This window comes from Syngnathoides biaculeatus, chromosome 14 (assembly GCF_019802595.1).
Source record: "Syngnathoides biaculeatus isolate LvHL_M chromosome 14, ASM1980259v1, whole genome shotgun sequence".
Taxonomy (NCBI): Eukaryota; Metazoa; Chordata; class Actinopteri; order Syngnathiformes; family Syngnathidae; genus Syngnathoides; species Syngnathoides biaculeatus.
In genome coordinates, this window is record NC_084653.1 from 16,213,454 (window position 1) to 16,240,000 (window position 26,547).

The following is a 26,547-nucleotide window of genomic DNA, read 5'->3' on the forward strand; positions in this document are numbered from 1 at the left end:
GGAATGAAGATTAGCCGAAGTAAAACAGAATATATGTGCGTGAATGAGAAAAGTGGAGGGGGAAGAGTGAGGCTACAGGGAGAAGAGATAGCGAGGGTCGACGACTTCAAATACTTGGGGTCAACAATACAGAGCAATGGAGAGTGTGGTCAGGAAGTGAAGAAACGGGTCCAAGCAGGTTGGAACAGCTGGCGAAAGGTGTCTGGTGTGTTATGTGACAGAAGAGTGTCTGCTCGGATGAAGGGCAAAGTTTACAAAACAGCGGTGAGGCCGGCCATGATGTACGGATTAGAGACGGTGGCACTGAAGAAACAACAGGAAGCTGAACTGGAGGTGGCAGAAATGAAGATGATGAGGTTCTCGCTCGGAGTGACCAGGTTGGATAGGATTAGAAATGAGCTCATTAGAGGGACAGCCAAAGCTGGATGTTTTGGAGACAAGATTCGAGAGAGCAGACTTCGATGGTTTGGACATGTTCAGAGGCGAGAGAGTGAGTATATTGGTAGAAGGATGCTGAGGATGGAGCTCCCAGGCAAAAGAGCGAGAGGAAGACCAAAGAGAAGGTTTATGGATGTGGTGAGGGAAGACATGAGGGCAGTTGGGGTTAGAGAGGAAGATGCAGGAGATAGGCTAAGATGGCAAAAGATGACACGCTGTGGCGACCCCTAACGGGACAAGCCGAAAGGAAAAGAAGAAGAAGAAGAAGTAGTGTTTTCAATTAAATATAGGTTGAACATGATTTGCAAATCAGTGTATTCTGTTTTTATTTATGGTTACCACAACGTCCCAACTTGAACGGAATTGGGTTTGTACATACATCCATACATAAGGGAATGATGAGGTCATTGGGAATGGCGAACGGGCTATCCCTGAGAAAACCTGTGTTGAACACCAAATGGGTAGGTGGCTCTGTTGAATGTGTTTTTATATAATCAATCCAATGTTGTGTGAGAGCAACTTTTATTTTCTCTAAGTTGACTGCCGCGAAGTGGGCTCAGAGGTCACATGAGTCATTGTTGTGATGAGTCATCTGTGCCGCGATGTTGGAAGCTTACAGGACAAAAGGACTGCATTGGAGTTAATTTCTATTTTTTATGTCACCTATTTTACATCCTGAAATGAGCAGGAAGCTCCCCATTCAGGGTACTAAATTGCACTTCTACTAGTATACTGCGAGAGTTTCCACAGGTGTACTGTGAAAGTTTCCGCTTCAAAATCATCTTCGGAAAAAGAATCCTACCCAGGAAGTTCATGTCTGTTTGAAAGAGATGTTTTGTACTTTTCCACAGGTTGAAACCATTCGCAGGAGTCTTAGTAAAAGGTCTTTGGACCTAAGCATCAACAATTGTTGGACACCTCACATTCTTATTTTTTGTCCTGGTAACTTAGTCTGGTTTTCGGGGGTTGGCAACTGTAATGCAAGTGAGCCAGTGCTCACCCTGTTCCATATACTGCCGAGCCAGTGGCGAGTATAGATTTGATTACCATTCCAACAAGGAAATAGGTGAGAGATAGCAGCATGTTGTGCTCCAAGTGTAAACTGCAGAAACAGACAGCTTGGATATTATTTTCCTTCACGGAGGCAGCACTTCATCCCCAAGATACAACTTTGGCAATGGTCAGAGTGATTGACTTTGTGATTGCATTCCTGCTTTGTCATAGGGAAAACATTGTTAAAAATGATTCTGCTCATGTTGTCTATTTCTTTGTCAGAATTAGTTTGTCCTTTTTTCAGAAAAAAATATGCTTCTTCTAAATTTACTTTCGCTCTGTTCGCAGGTATTTTGTTAGTTGAAGCAGTGCACGTCAGCGGCAATGGATAAATATTGCTTTTAATTCAATGTAGTGGTATTTTCTACTTTCTTAGAAAAACAAGGCAGTTATGTTTAGTTGTCATTAAGATTATGAGGGTCCTTGGAAAAAAAAGTGGTACCCTGTAATGGGTCTTCAGATCCAAAAAGTTTGAAACCCCTTGAGTTATTTGTAGCTAATGACTGTGTGTTCTTCTATTACATCATTAGAAGCAGAGCTGACTGAAGACTTTCTATAATGTACTTTTCCTTCAAATTTGCACTGGATGACGTACTGGTTTTTGCTTGTACTTTAGGTGGAGAACCTCAAGGATATGTCGATGACAATTGCAGGAAGACATCTAAATGCTCATGGACCCCTTAGTCATTAGCAAACTGCCCGGACATTTCCTTGAGTGATAGCAAAGGCCGGACTTTGGATTTTGTTGATTGATCAGACGTCCCGACTAGTCGGCTCCATAAACAGGCTACGTCTTCCTCTTTAGGCTGCTCAACTAAAATGTGTCGTTTCTTGACAGACATTCTATAGCTACTTGTTGAATGATAGCTGTGGTTTAAGGGAAATGTTTTTATTGTTTCAGGCAAGGGTTCCAAAGGAATCAGTGGTGGTCAGTGGTCATGTTCAATGACTGGCTGAATCCGTTAACGGAATTGAATGAGGTTGCAAACAAGCCGGCGGCACGGTGGATCACCTGGTAAAACGTCGGCTTCATAGTTCTGGGGACCTAGGTTTGAACCCGGCCCCGCCTGTGTGGAGTTTGCATGTTCTTCCATGCCTGCGTGGGTTTTCTCCGGGCACTCCGTTTTCTTCCCACATCCCAAAAACATGCAACATAAATTGGACACTCTAAATTGTCCCTACGTGTGATTGTGAGAGCGACTGTTGTCTGTCTCCATGTGCCCCGGGATTGGCTAGCAACCGGTTCAGGATGTACCCCGCCTCCTGCCCGTTGACAGCTGAGATAGGCTCCAGCACTTCCCGCAACCCTCATGAGGATAAGCGGCAAGGAAAATGGATGGATGGAGGCAAACAAGCCAATTTTGTGATAGTACAGAATCCTCATAATGTTCAAGAAATTGCTAATTAGTATGAAGCGAACGAACTTCTTAATATACCGTATCCAAATTGGTGATCTATCTAATGCACAGTCTTAAAATTAAAAACATTTACTGACATGTCCCAGGCCTTATTTGCTATTTGGACAATTGTGCTCCTATAATGATTGACATGTGACAATGTCCAATTGAAAATGCCAAAAAGACTACAAAGCGATGCTTACGATGTTGGAAAATACTGTTTACCCATTAAGATCTCATTTGGGGTATTGAGATTGTAACTTCTGCGCAGTATTTTTTCCATTGTTTTTCACAGATTACCACAAGATTGACACAATAATGCTGCCATGCATGTTGACGAGTCTAAATTGTACATTTAAGGCATATACCGGCTGAAATGTGTGTATATTTTATATTTAAATCTTCTTTTTTGAAAATTAAGGCTGCACTGTAGTTTGATCAAACCGTTGTACAGGATGGAAAGTCATGCGATGTCAATGATTAAACTTGCTTCATCAATGTGTAGACAGTTTTGTCATATTTTTTTCATATATGAATGCTGGTAGACCGACATATTAGGTTCAAGTGAGATTACTTCCATGCTGTATTTCATAATTCAGCTTTGTTGGTGTCAGCATAACTGTTGTGATCTCTTGTAGCTTCCAGATTTAGCACGGGGCTAAATCCCTGAACCTCCCGTGTCTATCTAAGGGCGATCGAAGCATGAGGAGTGCACAGCCCACGGCAAGTGCGTGTTTGTTTCCATGGACACAAATGCACAACGACAGACAGGACTAAAAGCTGTTTAGTCTGCACTGCAAACAGATGTAACACACACTGTGTGTGCAAAGCATCAAAATACAGAATAATGTAGATAATAGAAATGTGTATAAACGTACAGTAGACTGTATAAGGGACAGATGTGTGGAAACACGTTCTTTTTTTCACTTAACCTGTACAAATTATATGTCCCATTAACTCGTTCGCCATGTTGCCCACTGTTGTAGAGAATTTTGATTGAGCTCGCAAGACCCTCACGATATTTTGTTCTGTGACAACAACTAATGAACCTACCTAAAGAAAGAGTAGTTTCTCTCGCTTTTTCAGGTCTTTCGTAATGAATTGTAGAATAAGTGGATTGGTTTCACCAAGAACACGGGTTTCTGAAGGGAAAGCACAGAAAACTAAAATTTGGTGAAATGTCACGTAGAATATTAACTTGGATATGTTTTGCGTTTGTGACACATCAAACTATAAAACAGGGAGAAAAAGACTTAAAAATGAGTTTTGATTGCAGAATAATTTCTCAACAGATATACAACTAAGAGGCACAGTGACTTAGTGATGAGCACATCTGCCCCACCAGTGTGGAGTTTTCATGTCATCCCCGTGCCTGCATTGATTTTCTCTGGGCCCTCAGATTTTCTCCCACATCCCCAAAACATGTGTGATTGGTTTACTGATGACTCGAAATTATCTGTAGGCGTGAATATGAGTGCGAATGGTTGTTTGGTTATGGCCCCGTCACACCATGACGTTCTGGCCAGCGTCCTATAGCGTTTGAGGAAACGTTGGTAGTCACCCATGGTCGCCGAGATAGCCCCAGAGTAGCGTTATTTCCACGCCAGAGAACGTCAATGATCGCTGGGAATCAGCGGAGAACGCCGGTCCGGAAAAAAAGTTTTGAACATGGACAAAAGTTCTCACCGAGACCAGCATTCATCAACTTTTAATTTTAAACGCTGCAGAATGTTCAAGAACATCCGTGGAACATTTTACTAAGGTCCGCCGAGCGTTGCACGCGTTTTCCTATTGTTAGTCAGTCGTAACTCTAGCTTTACTTGGTTCTTACTTAACCGTTTGCTTTGCAGTGAACGACTCACTGGTAACCTGTCAACGCCCACTGAACAATCCCCGAGCGCACACAGCGTGTAACCAAAGTGAAACGAATGTCGTTTGGTGTCCATTGAGCGTCATTTGAGCGTTTCCCGAACTTCCATGCATATGGGTATATAAACAGATGCTTTGTAAAAGCAAGGTCGATTTAATATTAAGCTACATTAGAGAGCACCTACAATGGAAGATCCAGAAAGCAGCAGTTCGTTTTCCCGGAAAAACTCCAGCAGACTATCCTCAACAGCCCGGTCCAGGATCCTGCAATCCTTTCTCTGCTTCTTTTGTCTCTTTGTCGGACCGTCCTCACTGAGGTTTGCAAGGTGTTTAGGGTCCCCAGGGGGTGTCACATGGTGCGTGACTTCCCGGACGTGCTCTTCCTCCTGCTGTTGTTTTTCCTCCAAACACATTGCTCATGATGAAAGAGGCTAAGCTTTCTTACTAGCAGCGCTAGTTGCTGAAGTCCGCGCCATAACTTTTTTTCTTCTCGGCGGCATGATGCTCACTGTTCTAACTCATGACAACAACTGAAGTGACTATGAACTTTCCAACGTTTTAGTGCCGGTTCCACTGTAAAAATTCCATGCCAGCAAAACGATTTTCTGTCGTTATTCACCCATTGGTCACACGCTCAACACACTCGTCTTACGTTGACAAATCGCTTGTCGCGCCCCAATGATGCGTTTGCACACGCTAATGGTTTTTAGGGGTTTCTTATTTGGTTGCTGTTACACCCTTTTCGTGCGTTAGACACGCTTTTCGTGCGTTAGACACACTTTAAGTCATGCGTTAGACATATGTTAATCACACGCCACGTGTGTCATCCGTGTTTGAGAACGCTGAAAAATAGAAGATTGAAATGTTCAGAGGACGTTGACCAGAACGTCATGGTGTGACGGAGCCTTAAGGTTGGCGACCAGTTTAGCGTGTATCCCGTCTCTTGTCAGTAGATAGTTGGGATAGGGTACGTCATGCCCACAACCCTAGTGAGGATGATTGGTAGAGGAAACGTATTGTTGGATGCCACTCCATACTTCCACATGGAGTACAACGGTTCCTCGCTGGTTACTCTGTCATGGACTTTCTCTAGATCGACAAAGACACAATGTACAGTGGCTCCTTCTGTAGATCTCTGTATTTTTCCATCAAGATCCTCAAGGCAAATAATGCATCTGCGGTACACTTTCTAGACATGTCATTCACTCCATGAACTTTGTCATATATTACAATTGTAATACACTATTTCTACTGCTTACTGCAACACACACAGTACAGTGCTACTCTCAAGCATGAGGTGCCTGAACTTGTCCCCCTTCCAACGTGTTGATATTTCTTTCCCTTGGAGTTGATGTGACAAGCTGAGATTTACCGCCTAATCTTCATCATCTAATCAAAAGCTGTGCTGCTCTCAAATCCAAAGTAATGCAATGGCACCACCTCCAAGGATTTGCTTGCAGAGTTGATAGTCGCGGACAAGGTTAGCAAGAACCTCTTCCAAAGCCTTCCTGTTTAAAAACATATTTGAGCTACTTCTAGGTAGCTGTAGACTCTCGGATTCTAGTTGCAAACGTCTGTGAATGTGAATGAGTTGAATAGTGGAAAAAGTTTGAAATGATTTCGCCTGGTCTCATTTCTTTAAACTACAAAACCTGGCATTTGAACAAAGGTATTGGCTTTATTTGTTTTAATAGACAGTATAATGTATGCATGTTTGCATATTACACATATCATTTTGGTTTTTTTTTTCATCACAAATTAAACAGTTTCCTGGTGTCTTAAATCAATTTTCCCAAAAACTTTCCTCCCAAAGTTAAGGGGTGTTTTATTGATTCCTGCACTTGAGGCTTTTCATATGTATTTTGTATGTGTTGAAATGACACGTTGCTGTTGTCATGTCTTTGTGCGTGTGTGTGTGTTTGTGGTCAATGAGAAACTCTTTGTCCAGCTATTCTCACTTTCTACACAGGCAGTATTACGACACAATTGTCATCAAACTTCCCCAACAGCTCCAAGTAAAATGGGATTTTGTTGGTTCCTGGAAGGTCCTCAAGGTGGATGTGGACTCACGAGCAAAGCACTTTCACAGACCCAAAAACCAAAACAAAAAGCTGCCAGTTACTGACGGAGACGATTTCTTTGCCCGATAGTATTCTGAAGCAAGGAAAACAAGTTCAAATGAGAACACCTACTATACCTGTACAAGTCTATGATATTTTATACTTATGATGACTAAATTCCTTGCATCAGCTATTTATTTATTTACCACTCAGTGAAGTAAGACTAACACTTCTAAACCATGTTATCTTGTTCACACTCCTGGCAACTTGCAGCACTTAATTACAATAGGAGAGTAATCCATTGTGACGACAGTATTCCCAGATTGTTTAATTTTCCCCCAAGTAAACTGGGATTAGAATGTTCATTATTCACTGTTATTCCACCCTTGGATGTCAGTGCTCCGGTGTAAGCAAATTTCTGGGTGATAAACCTGAGAAGCAAACAATAGAGCAGGGATTCTCAAACTTTATGAGACCAGAGACTCCTAACAGGAAATAATATTTTTCAAGGACCTCCGCCCCCCATAATCCTAACACCTCTTAAACATAACCACAAGGACAACCCATTGATGTTGTAGGAGTAAAATGTTATTTCTGAGCAGTAAAAGGTCGTAACATTTATATTTTTTTATGGAAATAAATGTCGTTTTGGAGCATGAAGTCTTAATTGATTGAGAAAAGTTTTATTGTGGGAATATTTTTTTCAAGAAAAAGAACACTCTTTTTAACAACACTGACATATTTTGTTGGCGTAAAGAGTAGTAATCTCATGTGAATAAAGTCGTATTGTTCCAAGATTAAATTGCACATTTTATGATATTAAAGTCAAATGTTAACAACCAAAGTGTTATGGATGTGGATTTTTATGGCATTTGAGAAGGAAAGTGGACCAAAAAGCAAATAATCAGGACTATACATCTGCAAAGTCCACATCATTGCAGATACCGCACCGATCCACCACAAGTGTCCACCAACAGATTTGAGGGTTGCCACCATAAAGGGCGCCAGCCACCATACTTCCACAGCTCTAGTTGGCCGCTTCAGCAACGGAGGTGGGGAACATGGTCCATTCGGGCTCAATGTCCCTACCCATCCCTGGGACATGCGGGAAGTCTGCCAGAGGCAGGACTTGAAACTTCTGACAGGGGATTCTCCCAGATGCTCCCAGTAGACTCTAATAATATGCTTTGGCCATTATTGCAAGGGTTGTTGCTCAGCACCTGTTCCGACCCTTCACAAAGAAAGACAAACAATTCAACATTCTTTTGCCTTCAGTGGAGACAAAATTTGAAATCGTGTCTGTTCAAACAACAATGAAGTTTGTAAAACTCTTTCATGGCAAATGCTCAAAATGACCATCAATTTTTTTGATCTGATACCATGCCCACAACCCTTGGAATAGAGAACAATAAAAAGCATCAGACTTGAACGTCTCCTAAAACAGATTTAGAAAAATGCTGATTTTGGATGAATGAAGCTAATTTGGGCGACTATCAGCGAGAGCCCTAGAGTTCACCCAAAATGACTCCTTCAAACCAAAAACTCCAACTTCCTCTTCAACTTCAAGTACAGTATGGGTCCTTAAGACTTTTTCACGTTTCCTGTTATGATGACCTGTCAAGTCCACTGTACACACAATTTGGTACGATTGCTGAAACTCATTCCAGGGGTATTTCTATTCTTCACAGGTCGATATTGAGTGGGTTCTTTGGAGTTGCGTTTGGGACCCGCATGCCACTAAAGGCTCATTCGTTGAAAGTATAATAATAAACTCAGCGATGGGACATGTTTAGTACAGCACATCATAAAACTCTTTAGTTGAGACCCAAGGAATGGGTAAGTGGGTGAACCCCTCACGGTACACTTTGACACTCAAGGCATCAGCGATCCTCTCAAATATCTGCACCTGTCCTTATGATCCAGTGGAGGCACCTACTGAAAAGCTATCCAGTTAGACTTTGGCTACAGTTGACAAGGAGCGGGGAGGAAGTCTGACAGTCCAGCTACATTTTCTGGAACAATATTTTATACTAGCGGTTAGTCAAACTAGAATTTGCATTGCCTGAAGAAAATCCAGGGGGGATTTCTGAAAGTTGATCCAGATCAAAGGCTTGAATTGAAGGGGATTTATGCAGGGTAAAAACAAAAACAAATATTTTTGTTAAATGTTCTATTCCAAAATTATTTTTTTAATTGCATGAACTTGCTTGATATCTTAAGGATTTATTTTTTTCTTGAGTCTTCATACACCATTGCAATGAATTTAAAATAAAACAGTCAACATGATTAAAGTGAAGCATAATCAATTGGTTTTAGATCAGTCCACATATGTGGCCAATAAAGAATTCAGTCTTCAGAGTATTCCCTTCCAAAGTCTTGCTCTTTTCATGACAGAATATCTTCTTTTTTATTAGAAGGTACCTGTTTCTTTATGTAAACTGGAGTCAGACAACAGAAAAAGCCTTCAAGCAATCGCTCTGATAGAACCAATAAAACAGGGGTCGGGAACCTATGGTTTGTGAGCCATATCTGGCTCTTTTGCTAGTTGCATTTGGAAGTAGAGCACTCATAACGACATACCGCACATGTGATTTCTGTCGTGCAGGCAACGCAAATGACGCAGAGTCTGTCTTAGTGGGGTTGCCGTAGTTTACTGAGGCAGTCGATGCGCGAGGCGCGGGAGGGTCGAATGCAGATCGCGTCGGAACAACTAATTATGGAAACGCTTTTGACAAAGGTCACTCAAAGAAAAAAAGATGAGGAGTACTGAAGTTTTCAACAAGAATGGACAGTCTCTGTGGAGAGGGAGGGTTCTGCTGTGTGTCTAAATTCACAGATGGGGACTATGCCAAAATATTCATACTCAATGTTGCCAATAAACATTTTGACAACTTCGCATAAGGATAAGATAATCAAACGGATAAAAGACATGCTTTTGTCGGCAGGAACTGTTCACCATTGTACCATCATGATGGCAAAACAAATTATAATACGTTCACAATTAACGGATGGAAGTCTCAATGCTTGCATGAAGCTTAATCTAACGACATACAAAGCAGACTATGAAGCCATCATTAAAACCGTGCAGCACCAGAAGTTGCAAAAATGGTAAGAAGTACTTTTGTCATCATTGGTTAGAAACAACGTACCAATGTTATTTAAAACAATTTAGAGACTTAATGTACTCTAAAAGTATTGGTATTACATAAATGCGCAAATACACCTGTATTTAGTTTTTTAAAATACTGTATGGCTTTTTTGAAATTACATTTTAGGGTACTGTATTTGAGATTTATGGCTCTCTCTGTCAAAAAGTTTCCTGACTCCTTGCTATGAAATATGGTCAAACTTGTGTGCAGTCTACTTATGGTGTTTTGAACCAATATCCAGTAGCCTTGGTAGTTCAGGTCATGTAAGAGTGATGGAAAGCCACACAGTCTGTTCCCAAAAAACAACAGGAACATTTACTCTTTTGCACCCTCCCTCCCCGCCACATTGCTTCACAGCTAGATAAGGGTCATAAGAAATTCCATATGGGGACTCAGAGTGGTGGGAGGATTTGGTGTGTTGAAATGCAGAGGGTGGATGTGTGTCTTTAGGCGTGAGTGAACTCCTGAACCCCTGAAAGCAGCTTGTACAATGACAGCGTTCCGGTGGGACTTTTTTCCCCTTGCAGTTGAGCACAAATTTGGAATAGCCAACATTTGCAGTGGGGTCAGAAATACACGCAGACTGATTTCTTAACAGTTTTGTATTTACCGGCCATGCTAATTTTGATGGTTTAGATGTATGAAGATACGGATCGTTGGTAGATGACCACCATGGACCAAAAAAGCTGCAATGTCAGGGTTGATAGAGTGATGTATATTTTTGCCTGGGATAATTGATAAGTGTGTAGTCGAGGGAGATTTATTTTTCAGCTCTTAATCACAAATGAGTCTCCAAGGGCTTCAACACTACCTGATCTCAAGAGAGAGTGTAGAAATAAGTCTGAAATGGAAACTTAATCATTTCTATCTACAAATCCACAATAATGTCCACAGGCAGTCTTGGAATAGAACAGAATGTACTCTGTCGGCAAAATAAGAAAGTGCCAGGCCAAGTTACATTTAATAAGTAGAACCTTTCAGGTAGTTTAAGATTTCAGAATGACTTCTGAAAATGATGTCAAATTTCAATCTGATCATCCAAGACAACACACCATCCAACGCTACAAAGAACACACTTTACTTACTCAGGGTATAAATGGAGGAAAAAGCCATAGTGTGGTTATAATCATCACCTGATCTCAAAACTATTGAGACCCTGGCTATTTTTAACTGCTCTGCATCACATTTTGGGAGACTTTATTTTGTGTAATTTTGGCTGAGAATATTTTTGGAAAGGTCACAACTACAACAGTAAAATCACAATTATTAGAAAAGCCATTGTAAATGTTGATGAGAAAACATTGGAATGTAATTATAGAATATCAATAAAACACCATAGGTCCAATATATATATATGCAGTATATAAACTTATTTTACAAGTCTTGAGACTTATGGATGTAATTGTGGAGTTTGGGACAATTAAAGTCCGGGATCCTTGAATTTGGAACATAGTGTGCGGAATTGTACCTAAATGCCCTTCAACAATAAGGACAATCATGGAAACAATAAATATTGTAGTTACCTTTATTAGGTCAGTGTAAGAAAATGGTGGTGTTATATTCAATCACAATGAACTTAAGAAATAAAAACGTACTAAAATAAGCTATGAACAACAAACAAGTGCTGTGCTATATTGTCATATGAAGATAAATACACTATAGCAATGTTGTTCAGTGGAATAATAAAAATAGACATTGGATGTAAATCATTTGGTTTTTCACATCACAGAATCTGCCAACAATTACATTCAAACAGCAGAGAGGTGTCACTTAAGACTACCGGAAGTAGAATACAGTACAGTATAAACATAAATGACAAATACTGTCCCAAATGCTTTTGTCGTAGTACTTTACACCGTGATACCTCAAAGGCTCACTGGGACTTCAAAACTTCCTTTTAGGATCATAAAAATAAGTCAAACTGTACATAAATACAAAATGGAGTCCTCATGGCAGTGATACTTTCCCAAAACCATTATAACACATCATCTATCCACCCATTTTCCAAGCCGCTTATCCTCACAGGGGTCGTGGGATAGGATTCATCACCACCTGGTAAATTCCAACCTTCCATCTTCTGTCAGTGGAAATGCAACATCTTGGAACCATTGAATTTTCATCCTATAGGTAGCAGAGCTTATACCAAAAAAAAAAAATCATTTACATTGTTTTTGGGCAGAAACAGATATTTTTAAATTCGATGACTATCAGCATTAATGGTTTTCCATGCTTAATTGGGTTTGGATCAGTCTACTGCCTTCAAAAACTCTTGACTTGCTTTTGCGATAGCATACATTCTGTTTCATGTGCATGTTTGTTCCTGTTTGCCAACAATGACTAAAACTTAAAAAATATATATATCCTCTTTAGCTCAATGTGAAGATATTGGTGAGGTGGTGGGCGTCAGAAAATCATATGGCTATTTCACAGATGGGAATTTTGTCCAATATAAAAATGAAATAGTTTATTCTCATGGTCGGATGTTGAAGAAACTATTTACAAAATACAGATACAGCATGTTTGCTGAGAATATGGTGGCCCATGGAGAAGCTACACTGATTCTCCCCACATTCAATAGAAAAGACGCGAGAACCTTAAAAAGCATGATGCTAAATAATACAGTGGTTGCCTTTGTTTGTACTTTCCTTTTTTGCTGTTCAACTAACATCTCACACACTGTCTGTCACATAATACTCCACACGTAAAGGCTTTGGAGTATATCGCACTCATAAATATTGTAAATAGAAACCATGCGCACACACGTATGCAAGTCTTACTCATGTGTTCACTCTTTTTAGCGTATTTACAAATGCTCTTTTTTTTAATTTGCGGCATCATGGACAATATGGAAAGTGTTGAATGTTCAAGTACAATTTACTACTTGGAGCAACTCAGCTCTATGCGATATTCTATACCAATCTCCTTCACACGTTTTACTCTACTACAAAATTTACACATAATGGAAATCTCCAATATATGGCAAGCAATATACAATGTTCAAGCATGATTGTATCAATAATCATGTGGCACTGTAGTGGTGTTCAATAGTAACAGTAACAAACTTTTATGCATTAAAATGTTGCAACTCCTACTAACATTGATCGATGATTAGATGAATTTTTCCTCTCTTTCCAGTGTTTGAAGTTGTTGTCCATTATTTTAAAAAAGCACTGCTTTTAGATAGAAATATAATTACCGGTAGGTATGGAAAAAAAAATATTTCATGATTGTTATCTGTCCCCGGCCTACTTCCAAGAACACCGCCAGTGTGTCCGGCCAAGGCAGAGTACATATGACACTGTTTACTTGATTCAAAAATGTGTAATAAACTTCTGCTTCTGAACTAATTTGCTCCAAAATCCAAAACAATGACAAAAAAAACATGAATGCTTTGAAAAGGTTTGTTAAGTTGCCAAAGCAAAAGTAAAAAGTAAGCGTACCAACAACACAAATAAATACAGTAATGTTACTTTTATCAACAAAATACCAATGGATAAATTAATAATATATGACATAGTATGAAAATATTGTTACATTTAACATCTGTTCTGTTATATATGGGTAAAAAAGAATAAAGCTAAGCTTCATTTTTTCATGGTGAATCCATGAAACAATGATCAAACTTTTACACGATGCAATATGGCGTTGCCTAGATGTGTAGGATTCTACTGTACTGTACTTCCAATTAGGGCTCCTTTGGGTAAAATACTGTAGTTCCACTTGTTAAAATCTTAAGAAGAGGAGTATAGCTAGTGTAGAGAACAAATGTTACACTCATTACTGTGCTGTTTGCAAAAAACTATGTATCGAAGATCACTCATGGTGTACCAATACAATCACCTGACTTTAATTTATCGCCACTCACCTTATAGGATAGTCAGTCCCAGTTGGGGTTTATTTAGGTGAATTCCCTTGTAGGAGTTTGTAACGCATACGAGTGGAGAAATGTGCCTAAAATGGCGGATACATACCAAAAAGGACAACTTCCTGTTTAGTTTCGTGCATGGGTTCTCAAGACTTTTTCATGTGTCCTGTTATGGTGGAGGCAGTCCAGACAGTTTTGTATTCATCTGTGAAACTGATGTTGGGGGCTAATTTTGTTCTAACATTCACCCTAAAACAAAAATTCAGACGGAAGTAGCTAGATAAAAGAAAAAGATAAACAACAATTCCGGGAGAACCTTCAGACTCCAGCCCCTGACAAATGAGGCAGGCAAGGACTTGTCAATTTGGCACTAACCAGATCAAAAGCACTCACTGTACTGCACTGTAATAAAAGGCCTTCTGTATATCACATTTATCATGACAATTAATGGGCCCGTGTCAACGTGACAGAATGGTGAGTTGCATGTAGTCTTTTTCCTTCAACCCTGAACAGTCCAGTCTCAGTGGTCTGTACCAAAGCTGCTTAAGGTTGAGTCTGAGGTCAGGTTGCAGTCAGGCGAAGGGGTTTTCCGACTTTAGGATGGAAGCATCCGTGTCGTGGCATCCTTTGCCGTTCATGTGTTCCGAGTGGCCGTCGATGCTGTAGCATCCTTGCACCTCGGTGATGGAGGAGGCCGTGTAGGACGCCGAGCGCAGGGCGTCCGAATGGTTTCCGACGCTGCTGCCAAACTGGAGGTTGTACTGGTTCCAGTGGCGCCGTAAAACTGCTTGGACCTGGTCAGAGAAACCACAGGAAGGCATCAGTCTTGTGATCCTTGGTCAATACATAACTGCAAGAAACATCGACAACCAGTTGAACTCCCTGTTGATAGAAGTGGGTGGGTGCGTGAAGTTGAGTAAGGGCTGCCTTGTTTAAGCTACTGCCCCCATTACTCAAGCTCGGCTATGCAGAAGTACATCCATCCTATGGTTGATTACAGTTAAGTAAGTCACTGCATATTTTCTTTGACTTTGAAATGAGGAAAGTAACAAGTTAATGAGACGAGACCCACCTCCCAGGCGCACACACTAATCCTCCATATCCATGTTTGTGGTTGTCATTCCAGCTTCCACTGTATTTAGGGTCTGGTTTGTCTGGGTATGGGTTATATATGAGTAGTAATACCAAAATTACACAATATTACTATATAGGAAACCTTGGCAGCGCTCGTCAGTGAGCAGTGTCTGGCTGTGAGCCAACACTAAAGAAATTTATAGCCCTCGAGCAAAACCCTAAATAGAAAATAATGGAGAAACGGTATGCACTCTGTCAACGGAAATATGAATCATTATGTTTGTGCGTGCTTTGCATACAAATCATTGAATGTTTGAAACAAAAAAAGAATAAATTCTTGTCTTACCTCTCCGTTGAAAAAGCAGAAGATGGTGGCGACCAGCAGACCCTGTCATTTGAAAAAAATAAAAGGCCATAAGAGCGCCGATGGGCTAAACATGCAGTTTGATGGGAAAACATTTTATATTCTGTTGAGATTGAGGCCAAACTTCACATGGTGTCTTTTTGCGAGTTTGTTTAGTTGATACGAGCGCTCGCATAACAACAACTTCCTGCACTGCCCATCCTGGAAACTCTCACAATGATCAGATAAGTCACCGAAGAGCCGAGTTGACTTCAACACTTCTCAGCTTGCATAATTTGTACCTTCCTTCCTTCCTGCTGCCCATAACATAAACAGAGGATATGCTTTACTTTAACTTAGTAGGTAAATTAGAAAAAAAATAAATAAATCTTGGTGGACAAGGTCCACAACTAAGTAATTCTTTTAATATCTCCAAAGTGTTTCATTGACTCTGGTCGTCATGGTGACAAAAGGGGGGCCATTCACTCAAAGAGACTGATTTTATAAAAATGAAAAAAATGTGCTGTAATGGCTGATGTTTGCAGTAGTTTGAAAAAGGCATGACACAGTAAAGGCGAACTGTTTTAAATTAAAAAATGTAGAATACAGTATGCCTCTTTTAAGAAGTAAACTTCGAGACGAAGTTTGCTGATATATTCCACAAGGAGATTCACCATGCCTAACGGTGCAAAAGTTCTATCCATCCATCCATCCATTTTCTGAGCCGCTTATCCTCACGAGTCTCACTGAAGTGCTGGAGCCAAACCCAGCTCTCATCAGGCAGGCGCAGCACCCTCAACTGGTTGCCAGGCAATCGTAAGGCACACTGAGACAGAAAACAGTCGCACTCACAATCATACCTAGGGGCAATTTAAAGTCTCCAATTACTTTACTGGAAGGGAGGAAACCAGAGTCCCCGGAGAAAATCCACACAAGCACGGAGAGAATATGCAAACTCCACACAGGCAGGGCCAGAATTGAACCCCGGTCCTCAGAACTGTGAGGTCAACCCTCTAGAGCTCCTTCACCGTGCCACCGCAAAAATTCTAGTAGAACATAAAGTAAATACAATGCACATATTATTCAAAGTTTTTTTTAATTGAACATAAATTAGTTATCAAATACAGGAGGGTCTATTGTTGTGAAAATGAGTGCAGATGATAGAAAAACATCAACAGTCCACTATTTGCCACCACTGTATCAACATTAGGGAAAAACATGCAAGCCTGGCGTCATTTACACTTCTCACCTGGTAGTGCATCAGAATGTGCATGATGTAGTCATAGATTTCTGAGGAAACGCGCCCCTCCGGCTTGTAGGGAAGCAGAACATATTGGATGCCCAGAAGTGGCACCAGGATGAGGGTTGCTCTCACGGCTTTCATGTAGAGGCTGGACTCGGCTTGATGGGTCACCTTGAGCTTGGTGATGAGCACTCTTACGATGTTCAGTAGAAAGAACAAATTGACCTGAAGGATGCAAATTGAAATGACACGGAGAGTTGCATTGTCAATTTAACGCATTTGGACTGTATAGCTTCCGCTCAGGTATTGAGAACATCTTCCCTTTGTTGAGTAACAAGGTGGATCGTTACATAATACAGTCATCTCGCAGTATTCGGAGGTGGTGAAAGAGCCTGCTCCCTATCTTAATAGTTTAAATCTAAATATAACACACACTATGATCCCCAAAAATCGTAAAAAATGTCCTTAAATTTACTTCAGTCAAAAATGGACATGTTCCACATGATAACAGATACATTGTTTGTCAGCTTCTAAGTAAAACGGTGGTGGGGGGGCAATGTTAGTTTACCACATTTTATGCATGTGCAACTGGAAATTAAGTATATATATATTTTGGGAACCTAATCTTGCAATATTATCCAAAAAGACTCGACAAAGGAATCCATAAATTGCGTCGGAAGACAAAAACTGAAACTACCATGGAAGTAAATATGTGCCACCAGGAAATTAATTTCAAATGCCACAGAAAATAGGATTTGAATTTGCAATTGTAGTCAGTGAAATTGTTAACATTACAAACCTTACACTGAAATACAACTACTGAAAATGTGATCACTACATTGCAAATTCAAATCCTGTTTTCTGTTGTATTTCAAATTCAAATCCTGGTGGCACATATATACTTCCATGAACTAGGTACATTTTTCACTGAATAGCGAAGGATATGGTCAATAAATTGAATAGGTAAGGGTTCACTTTATAGAGCATCTATGAGGATTTCAGAATTTTCACCCACAGATAGTCTGACAATACTAAACTTGCACTGAGTTTCTCCACTTGTGACTTGGCAACTAGACTGGTTGAAGATGGGCCCCTTTCAATGGAAGAAAGAAAAGCCAAACAGAGCTGCATTGAATATTTTCAACGCACACATTGTAGCGTTTTAGACTTAAGATTCTGAGAAGCGGCACATCGTGAATGTTGAGAGAAATTGTCGACATAATGGCGGAATACATTTTAGTTCCTTGTAAGGAGCTGCAAAAGTTGATAAGATGCATTTGTATAACGCCAAATAGGCCCAGGAGACCAACAAATAGGTCGACAAATCTTAGCGTATCGAATGAAATAATGTCAGCTAATTGCTTCACACTGTGCAATAACGCCAAATTAATGGTGTATTTCATGCAGAGCAAAGCGTTCTTACCAGGAGAGCCGCGCAGATGGGGCCGTGGATAATATAGAGTAGTGATGTTTTGGAGCTGATCCAGCAGCTAACGTGCAGAAGAAAACAACAGAGGGGGTGGGGAGCGGGTGGGTAGTATAATTCAGGATTAATGAGAAGTATGGCAGGTGAACCAGAAAGCATGTCAATGGGATTTTACAGTCTAGTCAGTTCTGAGTCTACTTTATAATCTAGGTTTTTAACTCTTTGGTGGAAAACATCCACTTTCATTGAATCGGTTGGGTTGTCCATCTATGCCATTGATGTATAGTGAAAAGCCGGACAATAAAATGCTCTTCCACTAATTGGCAGAATATACAATAATATAAACCTGTTTACAAGCAAAGTCAGAATTCTATCCTTAAATGCTTCAAGTGCTTGTCTCCTTACTTGTCATTGTAGTAATAACTTCTTGCAATGGCATGGATGGAAGCAGGAATAAGAGGGAAGCCTGGAAAACAAACAACAACAACAAAACTATTTTATAGTTACACTTGTGAGACTTGAAGCACACGAGACAAAATATGCAATGCTGATGCACGCACCCCAGCCGAGGAGATAGTACCACATGAGGTGTTGCTTCTCGGCAAACACCGCCACCACGATGAGCGTGTGGAGATAAATTCCCTCGCACAGCATCCAGAAGTAATTGCAACCAAACAGGTAGAGATGAATGAACTGGGATACTTTGCAGCTTGTCTGAGGACGAAAAGTATTTCATGCACAGAATTAGACAAACTACCTTGTATTTACAATTGAAGAGTTTGTTTTCAAAACGAGACATAGGCATTTTATTCAGATTTACGAAACTCGCGCCAAAATTATCCAGCTCCGAATGGATAGTTTTGGCGCGAGTTTCGTAAATCTGAAAAAAATGTCTATGTCTCGTTTTGAAAACAAACTTCAATTCTTTGTTCAAGTTTTTGAAGGCTCTGGCATTAATAATAAAGCTATTAAAACCTGTGAAAAAGGAGATATCGTGGAAAATGCATTTTCTTGATTGTGTGTAGCCAAATAATTGGGTGTCTTGAGTACCTGCCAGCGCATCAAAGTGTGAAATTACACAATCAGATAAAAATTGTACGTGCTGTAACTGTATTTCTGAAAACGGTTTTGTGAGCAAGCTCTTTTTTATTTTGCCAAAATGTACCATCTACATCCAAGGCGAATTTTTCTTGGCAGTCATATAGGGTGAAGCCATTTTAAAAGAACTGCTTAGTCCAGCTGCCAGTCTAGGCAGAAACACCATCAAATCGAAGGCAAAAAGAAGCAGAGCTGCAGTGTGTGCCTCATATACGGTGGCAGTTTAAGTGATGAAATGCCGCTTTCATGCGTGAAAATATAATAAAATCCTCAGGATTAAAATCACATCATCATCAAAGTACCCTGCTCTGAAGAAGCTAAACTAACACACACGACAGCTGCAATTACTCTCTTGAAGAAAATATAAAGTACCGTGAAATAATTCCACCAAAAATACTCACTGGATTCCTCTGCACCAGTTCCTGATTGTTTGCAACAGCTGTCAACCAAATGATGGTAATCACAGAGTTGAGTACAAAAGAGAAAAAGAGGTTTTTATGAAGTGTGATTCTCTGACAACTTAAACTCCTGCAGAGAGAGGGGAAAAAAACCACGATAATTTAACTACACAAATCAGTAAAAGTCACAAGATGCGCTTGTGTTAAAATGAAGAAATGATGACACACTTGAAATGGAAGAATATCCCGAGAGAGACGAAGAGGGAGGTCAGGGAGAGCCCGTGTCCTATGAGAGCCAAGTAGAAAAGATTCATTGCTGTCTGCAGAAAAGGAAGAGAAGCAGTTAGATGGATGATAAACGAAATGCTACTTCATAGAGACCATGGATAGATAATTTTAACTCAAGGGAATTCGGACAGGTTGCATCATATTATGGATTCATTCATCGGTCATGAATATCTAAGTTGAAAAATTCTAATAAACAATTCCTCTGACAGGGGAGTAAAAAAAAAAAAAAAAAAAAAGTCTACTTCAAAATTTTTCGATAATTTAGCCGTGAGTAGGTGGCACGGTGTAAAAACTGAGCACAGCTGCTTCACAATTCGGAGGACCTGGGTCCCAATCTGGCGTCGTGCCTGTGTGGGTTTCCTGGGTAGTGCGGTATGGTAGTTTAATTGAAAATGTGAGGATAAGCGGTATGGATGCCTCAAAATCAGCAATCGAACATGGGGTGGTTTCTCCAAAAACGCTGGCTTCTGACCAAAAAGTGGAGAAAATGAGCTACTGCGCAAAGAAAGGTCACGAAGACTATGACTTTGACTAACATTTTGTTGGCAGTGATGCCTCAAACTATGAAACAACAAACTCAAGACTGAGAAAAGGATTGTGATTGTCAAATAATTCATTTACAAATAGAAAACAATGAAACACGCCGTTAGTGGTGGTGTCTCACCCTCTGGTTCTAGCTGAATATCAGTGACTTTTTCACATGCTATTTCTTATTCACTGTATCAGCAGTGTCATCTTTTCTCACAATTGCTACACACTTTCTACTTCCTACCGAGTCACATACTGTGTTTACACCATGCATCCACATACTCTCTTTGAGTGTGAATTGCCTAAACTTCCAATGTGTTGGCATTTCTCGCCTTCACAATCAAAGAGAAAAGACAAGATTTATCCCTTTTGCTTTCATTTTCTACGCAAACGCTGTGATAATCTCAAATCCAAAGCATTATGCTACCATCTACAGAATCTACTATCTATCTGCTATTACAATGGTTTACAAACCTGAATTTGTCAGACTAGATCGGTTAGACCCCGTTCCATGCCAAGGCGTTGAACAAAGGTACTTGATGAATACAGTATATACAGGAAGTGAATGGGATGGATTGCACTTAACAAATATAAACAACCTTAAATGGCATTAGGACTATGATTTGGGCCTTAGAAAATTATCTTAAACAATTTGATAACCCTAGTCCATGCATTCTAGTGTAATTTTTCCTACCACTCTGCCTTCACTGGTGTGTTCATTGCAGCGTGTGTAGTTGGTCCATGTGCGGTTACTCTCGGGATGCAAAAACCAGTGACCACTCTCAGTGCAGATCTTGGTGACCATCTCTGCAGACGACAAGAGGAAAATACATTATGCACTTGGATTCAAAATGAACTCCTTTGTCCTCCCCCAAAATACATCAGTCCATTACCTGAAGGGTCAAAATCCTGGAAGTAGTCAGGGCAGTGTTGTTCTGAGGTGATGCCTGCCTTGGTGTCATCCCAACACAACCAGCCATCCCAAGTGCGATTACACATGGGCTCTAAAACCACAGAAAAAGCATTCATGGAATAAAAATGAGAGACAAACTGCTCACTGTTAATAAGCAAAGTCTCCAAACATAAAAAAACAACCTCCATATGTTCGTTGTGTTGTAGAAAGTGTTAAGCGGTACTGAACCGAGTAGGTTACCAAGTCTGTCGGGAGGGTTGTCCTTCATGATCTTTTGGTAGCACTCAAATTGTGCCGTGACAATCTTGTGCCTGGTGATTCCCATGTCGTGATAAACGTTGGTTGGTTGGTGCTGCTGAGTTTCATTGACTTCCAGACTTGCTATCACACACATCTACAAGGAGATTGAAGCGATAAATGCAGAAAAGGCATTTGACACCTGAATGAAATACATATACATTGTTAATTATGCACACTATATAAACAGTAAGAACCCACATGAGGACTGCTTTCCTCATCGGGCAAAGGGTGTCATGTTTAAAAAATTGGTTAAGATGTTAAAAAGCCCACTGGCTGCGCTTTGTGGTGTGAATGTGAATTTTGCAGGCAGCCCTACCTTAGTCAGAGAACACATTAGCATAAGTGCCACTAGTCCATTCTTCGCAATGTGCTCCACCTTCCCGTTGGCCATTTTGACGCTGTTTGAAGATCCAACAGCTGCAGATCTGGAACAGGATATTTGAAATTACAAACGGAAGCAAAAGCCCTCATATTCACAAATGTACAGATGGGGACAGTGATGGGCAGAGGCGGCTTTAAAAGAACTCAAGGGACTTTCAGCAGCCATCCATTAGACGACAGCTCATGTTCCTTTTATTTAACCACACAATCATAAACATAAAAAAATGTGTTTATAGGAGTCTTGTGATAAACATTTCAAAAGGTTACACGAGTATCTCATTAAAACATTATCTTTGTTGCAGCAACACTTACAGGCTGCCAGGATTTGATGTTACTACCAGTGGTCGTGAGTTTGTTTTTCACTGGGGCCTCCACTCCCCAAGAAGGGTCGTATCAGAAAGGGTATCCGGAGTAAAAACTGCCAAACAAATATGAGCGTTCATCTGAGATGATGATTGCTGCAGCGCTGATAAGAAAATCAAATGGAAATATTTGGTTATCTAAGTTGGTGGTTCAATTTGTTCCCGCGGTCAGACCTTACCTTGCTCCTCACACTTCTTTTAATTTTGGTTTTGACTTTTATAAGATATCAAGCTTATCGTCGATATGGATGTTTTCAAAACTGTCAAGACACAGCTGTACTAAACAAATCTGAAACACCATGGAGTCATTGAGTCAAAGCCAAAAGGTGAGCATATCTGCCACACGTATTGATAATCCATTTGACACCAATTGTCCGCCAAAGTGACTTCCAGCATTATTTAGATTCTGTAATTAAGTATGTATGTATGTAACACCTAAGTGTTCTTTGTTCACATGACAAGACCAGGCTAACAAAATCAATTCCTCGGGACAAATTTACTGTTGGCTCGCAATCTCACAACATTACACATTGACAGCGTTCAAGTAAAATAGTGAAAAATACAAAGTTAAGCCACACTGGACGGATCCTAATGTTATCGTTGATTTAAAAGCCCATCAGATTGCGAAGTAATATTTGAATTGCATCATACGTAACCCCAATCTCATCACAAATTTCCCCGAAGAAATGTACTATTTGTACAAACTCCAGCTGCAGGCTAGAATGATGAAAAGGATGTTTATTTCAAGACTTGATACTATCATCCTTCATAATTGTCGCTGGCTTTGGCTACTTCGATTTCCTTGAGCTTGATTGTTTGTTGACATACAGCAGATGTTTGTGAATTATTGAGTGTTGATAATACATCAGTATAATAATGTGTGATAAAAAGAGCTGTCCACTGTGTGTTTGGGATTGTTTTTACATATGTCAGGAAAGAATTTGAACTGAAGTTTAGTAGCAACTATCAAGCCAATAACGTCTCACTGGCTTAGCTTGTTCACTATTTTGTTAACGAGTGATGCACCAAAATGGATCGAAAAGTAAAATTTACAACTATAGGAGAACAAGGAACATACCACTTCAATCATTTCATACTTTTTGCTTTAAAGAGGTGAAAGCAAACAATTTTTCTTTCCAGAGGAAGCACCGAGTGAGCTTTTGGGGTGTCATGTTCCAGACCTGGTCATTGGGCCCCAAATATATTTCTTTCTATTCTATTGATAATACTCTTAGGTATAATTCTAAAGCATTTGGAAGTTGTACCAACTTCATTTTGTCTTTTCTGTGATGATTTCTATTCAACTGTATATATACGTTACTGTTTACATTAGGACAAGGTGGCTAAACGCAATCGAAGAAAAACACTTTCTGTATTCATTAACATCTGTTCCGTGTTTTCAAAAAACATCATATGTCCTTTGACAACAGTTTGCTGGGCGATGTCAAAGAAGCAGCTGGTAAGTTGAGTCGATGCACATCTGTCCATCTTGATTTGTGTCACAGAGCAGCTGATGTTGGTTCCGGTCTGTTCCTTATTTTGACATCATCTTCTTTACAATCTTACTTTCTGTAAACCACAGCACACTAACTCACCTACCTTCCAGCATACCTTAGAATCATCAAAAACATCACATATAATATGTCTTTCTTAAGAATAACGTATGATGACTGAAGTAATAGACTCTGTATTATTGATTTGGCTATGCCCAATGTGCTGCATTTCTGCTCACAATGTCACACATTTTACACTCAGAGACCACCATCCATCCTTTCCATCCACTTTCCATACTGCTTATCCTCATTAGGGGCGTGAGCGTCCTGGAGCCTATCCCAGCTGACTCTTGGCCTGAGGCGGGTTACACCCTGGACAGATCGCCGAGGCATATATAAACATACAACCATTCACATTCACACCAATGGGCAATTAAGCGTTTTCCATTAACCGACTGTGCATATTTTGAGGACGTGGGGGGAAACCCGAGAACCCAGAGAAAATCCACACACGCACAGGGAGAACACGTAAAATCCACGCAGGCAAAGTCGTATTTGAGGCAGGCTGTGAGGCAGATGTGCTAACCAGTCGCCCACCATGGCGCCCACAGACACCTATTTCAACTTAATTAATTACACTCACTACAGACCTTTCTGTAAGTGTTGCATGCAAAGGCAAACCCAAAGCTATTTATTTGAAAAATCCTTGTCATTTTTGAGGTGAAAATGTGCCTTAATTGTTTCGGATCCAAAACTTCAAAGCTGTACTCCTGATCTCTTGTCTCACGTTCATCTTCTGTAATAAAACTCAAATGTTTCCATCTACTCCAAAAATAAAAGGAAATTGCCTCATTCTTCCAGTACTTTTGGAGAGGACTTTGTGTGCTATTCTATTGGACCTCTAAAAGTGATGTGAATCCCACCATTCTTCTCCCACATGTAATTCAATCATTCAATTAATTCAAGTCAAATCCAATCAAAACATTTGCAGAGAGCCCCAAAAGGATACTGCATGTACACTCAAAACTATTCCACTATAAACATACGAAGCAGAAGGAAGAAATAAAAACAACAAATGAGTGTCCTCAGTTTAAATAAATACAATTCGCACCTGCTAATTGAAGCTGAAAACCAAGTACGCTCCTGTACACTTGAATATTGCTCTTTTTAAGGTCAATTACAGCCGACCACAAAGCAGTGGCAAGTGTGGGCGGTGCACTGTTTTGTGCAGTGTCTCACCGAAGTGGTTAGTCATGTTCGGTTTTGACCGAGAGTTGACGTCAGCTTATTCTCGCTATTGAACACCTGGGAAATGGGTTCTGCGTAACAGCTGCTGCTTTGCCACCGCGGCCGATGGCTGAGCTCAGCCGCCACTTATCGACTCCTACTGTCCCGAAAGAGGACAAGCAGCAATGTAAACATCCTTCTGTCCTGCAGGATGTCTGGCACCGCGCAATTCCCAAGTTCCGTTTTGTGGACTTTGCAAGTTTGTGAGATGGGTGTGGCTGCATTCTTGCCTCTACCTCCTTGTAACAGATAAAAATACCGTATATCAGCTATCAATATATAAATGGGAAAAAGCTGTCTTATTCCACAAGTACGGTGGCATTGCTTACTCAAAACAGTATTGAATAAGCTATTTGATGTTGAGTGCTTATTTTATGGATCTGACTGATTGTGGAGAATAATTCCCTCACTCTGACAATACCCCCATACATGTCTATAATTAACTATTTAATTTGTAAATATACCACAAACTACAACTGTGTTTTGATATATATATATTTTTCAATTTGCCATTGGAACAGATTGATTGGATGTCCTTTCATTTCAATGGGGAGAGATGCTTTGAGATACATGCATGTTCACAGAGCAAATTAAATTGTATCCTTAGGCTACACTGTACTTTGCGCAAGATCTGGATCCCATATGCTCAGTTGCATCAAGGTACATGTGGTGGGAAGACGAAAATAGACAATGCAAGTGAATATTATTCCGCACAGGAAATAGCTCACTTCTGCTTTCTCCTGACATGAGGTCCCTCTGATCACTCGTCGGAGACTGGAATTAGTTCTTATCCATTTTTACATTTCCATAACCATGTATGTGTAAATAATTGTTATACATATACCATATGGCATAAATCTTCACAAATATTGATGTTTGAAAGGAGGGTTATACCCACATTACTCCACTGGATACAGCTCTAATGTAGCATACCATATATAGATTTATGAACTCCAGAGTTTATATTTACAAGTGGTGCTTTTTACTGTGTTTATGTTGTTGTTTGGGCATGAACATCACTGATCAGTATATTCTGAAGTTAACCTTGCATTGATGGGGTATATATCCAATCTGTGCTTAATGATGAATTTGCATTAGAAGACTTCAAATACATTTTATTCATGTTTATGGGCAATGTGCATGTACATATATTAATATCAAGGCCAGGGCTTTGACCAGTATTACCAAAAAGCTCATTTCCATCTGGCAATTTACAGAAATTACCTTTTAGAAAAAAAAATCTTCTGAATGTCCATATCCTTGAAATTATGTCAAGAACATTACCACATAATTATTGCTGTATGCTATGTAGGAGGTTAAAAATAATTCTGCGTATTATTCAGTTAAAAAAAATCTATAATTTCCATTGTTAAAAAATATGGCTTAAATATTTGTTATTTTACTCTATTTTTATGTGTTTATTGTTTGTTTTAGTGGATGCATTTGCAGCCAAATGACATCTCTTGCATGTTTTTTTTTTAATTTCCTAATTTTGTCTATATCTGTGGAAATGATGAAAATTCCCCATTGTCAGATTAATAAAGAATATTTTAGACTCTAGATATTTATTATGTTAATGTTC

General features: G+C 39.9%; 1 protein-coding gene across 4 annotated transcripts in view; it reads right to left on the reverse strand.

Annotated features, from left to right (window-relative positions):
- Window positions 1-11,486: 11,486 nt before the first annotated feature.
- Window positions 11,487-26,547, reverse strand: part of calcrla (calcitonin receptor-like a) — a 29,312-nt gene continuing 14,251 nt past the window's right edge. For all 4 annotated transcript variants that reach the window (XM_061841787.1, XM_061841786.1, XM_061841785.1 and 1 more), the window contains 12 exons: window positions 21,759-21,867; window positions 21,383-21,536; window positions 21,123-21,233; window positions 20,924-21,036; window positions 19,642-19,733; window positions 19,417-19,543; window positions 18,478-18,631; window positions 18,323-18,383; window positions 17,915-17,981; window positions 16,498-16,716; window positions 15,252-15,293; window positions 11,487-14,625 (listed from right to left, as the gene is read on the reverse strand). In XM_061841787.1, coding sequence (XP_061697771.1) covers window positions 14,404-14,625; window positions 15,252-15,293; window positions 16,498-16,716; window positions 17,915-17,981; window positions 18,323-18,383; window positions 18,478-18,631; window positions 19,417-19,543; window positions 19,642-19,733; window positions 20,924-21,036; window positions 21,123-21,233; window positions 21,383-21,536; window positions 21,759-21,833 — 1,437 coding nt within the window. In that variant the 5' untranslated portion in view covers window positions 21,834-21,867 and the 3' untranslated portion in view covers window positions 11,487-14,403. The remainder of the gene's footprint in view (window positions 14,626-15,251; window positions 15,294-16,497; window positions 16,717-17,914; window positions 17,982-18,322; window positions 18,384-18,477; window positions 18,632-19,416; window positions 19,544-19,641; window positions 19,734-20,923; window positions 21,037-21,122; window positions 21,234-21,382; window positions 21,537-21,758; window positions 21,868-26,547) is intronic.